Source organism: Falco punctatus (genome assembly GCF_963210335.1).
Source record: "Falco punctatus genome assembly, chromosome: 5".
NCBI classification, from domain to species: Eukaryota; Metazoa; Chordata; class Aves; order Falconiformes; family Falconidae; genus Falco; species Falco punctatus.
Window position 1 is genome coordinate 65,677,383 of NC_137584.1, and position 7,258 is coordinate 65,684,640.

At 48.4% G+C, this 7,258-nt stretch overlaps 1 protein-coding gene across 4 annotated transcripts in view; it reads left to right on the forward strand.

Annotated features, from left to right (window-relative positions):
* Nucleotides 1-6,781, forward strand: part of METTL24 (methyltransferase like 24) — a 50,481-nt gene extending 43,700 nt beyond the window's left edge. For all 4 annotated transcript variants that reach the window (XM_080388212.1, XM_080388211.1, XM_080388214.1 and 1 more), the window contains one exon: nt 5,288-6,781. In XM_080388212.1, coding sequence (XP_080244338.1) covers nt 5,288-5,602 — 315 coding nt within the window. In that variant the 3' untranslated portion in view covers nt 5,603-6,781. The remainder of the gene's footprint in view (nt 1-5,287) is intronic.
* Nucleotides 6,782-7,258: the final 477 nt, after the last annotated feature.

Sequence of the window (7,258 nt, forward strand, 5' to 3'; positions counted from 1 at the left end):
AACTAATCCTATGGTGAAGAAAAATGTTTGTGATGACAGGAGGGCTTCAGGGTTTCACCTGCAGCCTCCTAACCAATGCAGCCAGGGAAAAAGGGTTCCAGGTCGTGCTGACCACCTTAGGCAGGTGATGGTTGTTTGTCCAGAGATACTTTGGTCTTCTGGTAAAGTGGCATTGGAAAAAACCTCCTGCCAGCTCAAAGGTCTGTTCTTCTCTGCCTATCCACTAGAGTAAGTGGCATCATTTAACTGGGCTGGACTGGAGGGTGGTATGTGTCTTTCTCTTTCTGTAATGAGTCTTCAGACAGAAGTTGCTTCCAGACGGAGAGAATATGTGGGAAATGTCTCAGCATCAGCAACCAAGGAAAGAAGTGCAGAATAAAAGTGCTAGGTCACCCCCACGCCTGGGCGCTGTGGCTGTTGGAGGTAGTCACTTAGGGTGCCCGCGTGGGTCCTTGTTGGGACCAGTTCCCCATGGGAAAGCATGAGTAAAGTGCGTGTAGTGTTCCTGAGCACTCAGCTGAGATTGGTGCCTCCTGCCTGCACTGGGTGGGCTTTCTGAATGGGTATGTTTGTCTGGGGCCACTACCGCTTCTGGAAAGCTGTTACTATACTGACAGTTGGCCATCAGAGAAAGTTAAATAGATTTTCTTAATATGACTTTGAAACATTTTCTCCACCTGAAGTGGTAAGCATAAAATGACTTGATATCCTGCCCCTGCTGTGTAACATTTTTGTGGAAGCGCATCACTGAAACTGGGAGAAAAAAAGACTTCTCTGTCACTCGCAAGTACGAGCAAGGATCAGCAGTAAGCCTGTAGAGGAACAAAGCTCATCTGCACTCGCTGACGGTTTTGTTTTGGTGATGTCTGTATTGTATGAGTGATTTCAGCTGGACAGTTGCCCTTTACCGTGAAAAAAGACCGAAGACTGTGTAAGCACCCAACTGCACAAACCAGCTTTGTGGCTTTGTTGCCTTAAGCAGATACTTGAAGATGTGCCCGATCTGTCAGGTTGGGAGTGAATACTCTCAAATGACACATTTGTCCCGAGTTGTTTTGAAGTTGGCCATATGGACCGTCACAGAGGGAGGTGTAAATGTGAGTAGGAAGGAAGGGAAGTAATTTGAAGAATTGCTGCTGTTTGGAGCTGTGCATCACTGGCCAGCAGTGATGGACTTGCCTCCTGATTTTAGTATCTGTGTATCTCAGACGGTGCCTACAGCAGTCCTGGTCTTCCCGCTGGGTGGCTCAGAGCGAGCTAGGATGGTTCCCCCTCCCGCTGACTGCAGGGAGCATGGGGACAGGCAGTCACAAGCTGCTGGGAGCGTGACTTGCTATTAGGCTACGTGGCATCCTGTCTGCCATCAATTACAGCCTCGGCTTGGAATAAAAGGGAATGAAAGGGACGTAACATCCGAATGGTAGCCTGCTGGTGAGGAGAGGCTGTGGGTGCATTTTGAAGGGAAAGAAAGGGAAGTATCATGCTGGAAGGTCACAGGTGGGAAAAGAGGAAAGCTACATTGCAAAAAACCACACTCAACCTTGTTTGTTACCTGCAAAGTTGTGTGCTAGCAAAATATGAATTAAACAGCTTTTTGTAGAGTTTTGTTTGCTGAAAATAGGGAATTGTACTTAGGTGAAGAGGGGAAAAATTGATGCGTAAACAAGCAGAGTTTGTCTTACTGTACAGCTGATGTCAAAAAAAAACCAGTACCAGGGAGCTGGAGCAGAGGGTTGTTTCTCACAGCCTGAAATCCTGAGTGCAGCCGTGTGGTTCAGGAGGATGGGGTAGTTCCGTGCAATGCTCCTCTGCTTTTGAAAGCTGTAACCAGCTCTCCTTTCCCTGCTCCCAGCTTATGCCGCAGGGCTGCTCCCACAGAAAGGGAGGGATCCTCCTTACCTGACCTGTACTGCATTTGCTGGTTTTGCCTTTCCTGGCTGCTGCTTCCACATGCTGAGTTCGTGCTGGAAGTAATACAGCTAAATTGCTTCCTCCAGCTACTCACTCTCAATTGACTCTTCTCCACCGGGAGCTTTAAATGGTGCCCACGGGGCAGCGCAGAGCCTGAAATCCCTGTTAACCCTGGTATTTCAAAAACGATCAAGGCAAACAGAGCTCTGATCTCTGCTTTAGGAAATGATGCACAGTTGTAACAAGTCATTACCCTAAAAAGAAGAAATGAGCCTTCATGCAGTATGTGTTAACCTTCACTAACTAAACCAGATTCTTTTTCAGCTGTTTGATGTGCTTGGTTGTGCATGAGAAAAAGCATTCTTTTTTCTTTGAGTGTAACTGGTACAATGCTGTAGCGCTTTTTCAAGGTATCTAAACTAAGAAAACATTTTAAAAATCACATTTTTTACTTTTCTGTGCTAACCTGGTTAGTTTGTGGAAGATAAGAGGAACTAGCCTTCGTCTGTAAATGCATGAACCTGGTGGCCAGTCGACTGCCATCCTTTACTTTCAGGCACTGTAGATCTTTGCCCTCCAGGATTTACTCCCAGCAGCAGACTCCAGCTGTGCTCCCAGGTGAATTAGAGCTCTGAATTTATAGCTTTGTCCACTAAGCCTTTCACTGGCACTTTGAATCAAGGCGCTTAGAGGGTACTAGTGCATTTCTTACCAGTAGTGTGCTGCTTATATTGATGGCAAATATTTCCTGCACAGTCTGATCATCACAAAGTATGCATTCGGTGTTAGCAGGATGCTTGTTACTCACTCAGATATAGTGACACAAAGCTGTTCTGCCATTTATTTTACCCTATCCGTGGCATAAAATGGAGATTCTGGGATGAGATGGACACCTTGCCTGGAAGGCAGTCATAGAAGTTGGTGGGCAGAGACAGGTACCTTCCTGCCTCCAGGTCTCTCAGCAGTGCGGGATACTAAAGGCAACAAAGAGCCTCTTGTTTGTGTATACAGCACATCCCCACTAGCCTTGTGTTTCTTTCATGGTCATTTCAGTACGTATTTAAGCAGTTATTGTGGTAACTCGTTTTTATCCTACTGAAACATTGGTTAGCAGCCACTCTTTGGGTCAGTTTTGCAAATACAGTGCAGAGCATGCAGAGAGCCTGCTGAGCCGCCAGAGCAGCAGTTAATGTCACAAGAGAAAAACAAACCAACCTGGATGATGACTGGAACATTACCATGGGAAAAAGATGTCCTACTGTTATCGTAAAGCAAGATCATGGGAAAACAAAAGCAAACATGTAGAAACATTTCTCCTCCCTACCCCTGCCAAAAAAAAAAAAAAAAATTTTTTTTTGAATAATTTGTCTCCTTTCAAAGTTACGGAAGTCTCCCAAAGAAAAAAATCTGTGGTTTCTGAAGTGTGGCATCACAGTCCTATGGCAATTGCACCCATGCGGAATCAACTACCTACAAAATCACATTACAGGTAGAGCTGCAAGCTGGTATCTGAAAAATAAGTAACCTATTTAAAGGTATAAAGGAAAACAAGTGAGCTTCACCGCAAGTTACTTCTCCACTGAAATGTCGCGAGCAGCATCATTTACATTCAGCCTACCCTTGAACCCAGAGGAGCGCTATGTTAAATTGTTTCACTGACCCAGGGATGGACAGACTGGCAGGCTCTTTGTTGCAGAGTCAAGTTAGGAAATGCCAGAGCTGAGGCTGTCTGTGCAACCTTCCTCTCTGCTCCCCATGCGGATGTGCTACAATACGGGCTTTGATTCCATGATCCCTCGGCCATTTTCCACTGCCCCCCCTGCCTCCTTCAGTGTGGAGGAGGCACAGTGCTGCCTTAATGAGCAGACGAGCAGTGGCTTGGTTTGTCATTATTCAGTCTGTGACCATGGACCTCGTTCAAGTCCCAGTCTCCAAGTCCGCTCTGAAAATGCAGTGTTTTGTTTTCAGCTTTTCTACAGCTTGTCCCACAGAAGTCTCACAGCCCTTCACAGGCACAACCCTTGCACCCTGCCGAGGGTGTTCAGTGGTTAATACCCTCATTTTACAGATGGAGACCAGAAACGGCAAGCATTAAACACCTTCTGATTGTTGCCATCCCGTGCCTGCCCATAGGTCCGGAGCACAGCCCCTGAGGAGGACTGGCATGGTTGTGAGCGCTCTGCCCCTCAGCCGCTCAGACCCGGGTGCCTTCAGTCAGCCATCCAGAGAAGGAGGGAAGGTAGATATGGCCACCCCTTCCCATGGCCCAGTGGTTTTCGGCTGTGGCGCGTATGAAGCAGAGCTCTGGCTGTATGGGAGAGGTGCTCACAGCGCAAGCCCTGCCCTGCACCCTGGGCAGAGGGGTTTGCAAGCCAGGGCCCAGCCCGCATGGACTTGGCATGGTCTGGCACCAGCAAGGCAGCCTGGCACGCTGTGGCTTAGTAAAACAGTTGCCTGGGCAATGCTTTTACGTCAGCCGCCCAAATTTCTCTCCTGTACCTGTACAGGTGACTTTTCTGACACGGCTGCAACAGTTAGGGTAGGCTGCCGGAGAGGACCTGGGTTTTTGGGGTTTTAGGTGTTGTTGGTTGGTTTAGGTTTTTTTAAACTATTCTTGACTCTAAATAAAGTCTTCATTTTTCACTTCAAATTCATCCTGAGCGTGAGCAGATGGGCAGAAGCAGCAGCTCAGGGGGAACTGGCAGAGACAAACCCTGCTCTCAGGGTGGGGGACCTTCCCCTGTTCAGCTCTGGCAAACACAGGCCCTTGCGCTCTGCAGCTGGTGACCACTACTGCAGTCATCGTTTGGTACCAGGTGCGAAACGGTGATGAAGTGCTCTTTCTTTACTAAAGCATACAACTCCCTTCCCACAGCTAACCTCCAAGCAAAGTCAACCAGCTGTTGTGTTGGGCTGTGAGGGGTTGGATTGCTGAATATCTCACTACAAAATCAAATAACAGTCTAAAACTGAGCGCTTTTCTATTAGGTGTATTTTTCCCTTCAAACAGCTTCATGGTTTCTTTCCTGCTATCTCTTTCTTTGGAGGAGCTGCCCTTAAAACCCTGCAGACTCTTTGCACAAGTCTGTTTTGCTTTGCTCCTCCTCACCTAGCATCCGTAGGGGTGCCTGCAAAAGCTTCAGACAGCAGCAGGGCCGTGGGTAGCTGGTGACCTGAGCTGCCCATAGTATTCATTTCACTTTGGCCTTCTCCTGTGCTTCATGTAGCATCTGGCACACAGGGACCCCACTCTACTGTGATGCAAGTAATCACTGTTAGTGTGTTTTGTTCCGTTGCAGGATTTTGTGATGTCAGACGTTACTGACAATAATTGCGAGCCTCTCATTTTCACATAGTGATGGTGTTTTTGTTGCAGATTGATGTCCTCAAGGCAGATGTGGAAAGTGCTGAGTGGAAAATTTTGGAAAACCTGATCCTGGAAGATGTCGTTGAGCAGATAGGACAGCTGGTCTTTGAGGTGCACATCCACTGGCCTGGGTTTGAGGTCAGCGGCAATGACAGCACCGTGGTGCGGTACTGGTACAGTCTGCTCCGAGAACTGGAGCTGAAGGACTTTAAGCTTTTCCATACCTACAAAGACTTATCAAAACCACAGATGTTTCTGAAAAAGGAAGCCTTCAACGCCAGTAGCTGTTACACACTGAGCTGGGTAAATACAAGATGGACATAGCAGAAAGGAATTTATGATGTGTGACTGGGAGCCATCTGGCCCCGTAGCATTATTGAAGAGGACCTGGGCATCGCTGGCTAAAGTTGCTAAATATGCACACATTGACTGCTTAAAAAATGGACTGGCTTTTATTTTTATATGTTGTCAAAAGAACGGGCACTAGGAGAAGGTATGTGGTGCAAATTTGTCTAGCGGTATGTTTGCCGGTGGGTACCCTGTCTCAGAGGACAGAGGTTTCTGTAAAGGTTTGTCTCGGAGGCTAACGGCACGGCTATCGCAGGCTGCCCCGGGTCCGAGCATCCCTCTGGGGCTGCGGCAGGAAGCTCTGCTCACTGACCTGCGCTGGCCCTCGGGCAGGAGACTGCTCGTGAGGAAGCGCCTTTCTCAGGAAGGGTCACTTTCTCTGTGAGGCAATCCTCTTTGATTTGCACCTTCTTTACTTTGGCCTTGTTTCCCATGGAACAAATTTTAGGCAAGAACAGTACGTTCTTGAACCCACTGGCAAATTTCAGCTGAATTTGGCAGAGGCAGAAACGGCCACCAAACTAAATTCAAACCTGTTTTGCTGAGCAGCTTCTGAGTGCGCTTTAAGGCAGTCTGGCTGCGGGGAAAGCGAGTTCAGCACTTCTGACGCAGGAGATGGTGCAACAGAGGGACTCAGCTGCTGGAAAAGCTGCTGTCAGCACGCGCCCTCCTCACCCTCCGGAGGCTTCAGCTACAGAAGTCAGGGCTTCCCTAGTTCCTCTGCTCAAAGAATGGCTTGTTTTAGGTCGCTCTTGCAATGGCTGTAGCAAATGGTTTTTCATCTAGTGAAATACTTATTTAAAAGAGCTGAAAGTGAAGCCTGGTCTTTTTCATTTGTTTGTTTTGGGGTTTAGTTGAACATTTTGCAGCTCCAGCACTGCTTCTGGGCACCTGCTATCTCCTGACTACCTTCCTGACACAAGGAGGCCAGACCTTGGGTCTGCACCGATGCTGGCAGAGGTGGTTGGCGCAGGCAGCTGCCCTGATCTGTGGCCATGCTGGTGCTCTGCAGGATGGCGTGTGGGTTGTCTGCAGTAGCCTTGGCTGTTCCCTGAGGAGCTAAGGAATAGGCGCAGCAAAAAAATACGTAGCAGGTTGGGCTTTTTCTTCTCTTTAAAAGAATTTTGACATTAAACTTTGCATTAAAATACAAGATGACACCACGTCCATGTCTTTCATATATGGCCTTTGTAACTGCCTTTAGTTTCTGGCTTCCACAGGGTTCAGTGTTCCTCCCCTTGGTGTGCCTCAGCCCAGAGTTGTGTTTTTAGCAAGTCTCTGCTCTTTCTCTGTCCTCATGTTGTTCCTTCTCTTGTAATCCTGGCATTTCTTTCTCTCCTTCCATACCCTCCTTTCCTTTTTCACCCGCTCTGCTGCCTCAGTTCCCTTATCCCCTCCTTCCCAGAGCAGGGCCCTGTGCTGGACCCGACATGCCCCCAGGATCTCAGCAAGCAGCCAGAGTGGGGAAAATAAGTGTAGGAGCTCTTCCTTCCAGGCAGGCGAGTCAGCGTTCTCCCAGAGCCACTGCTTTGCCTCACCAGTGGATCAAGCCGTTCCCCTCACCTTTGCCAGGCTTTGCCCCAAGCCAAGCAGCTGCTTCCCTGCTCTGCCGCTCTGAGGGCTCCTGCTGCC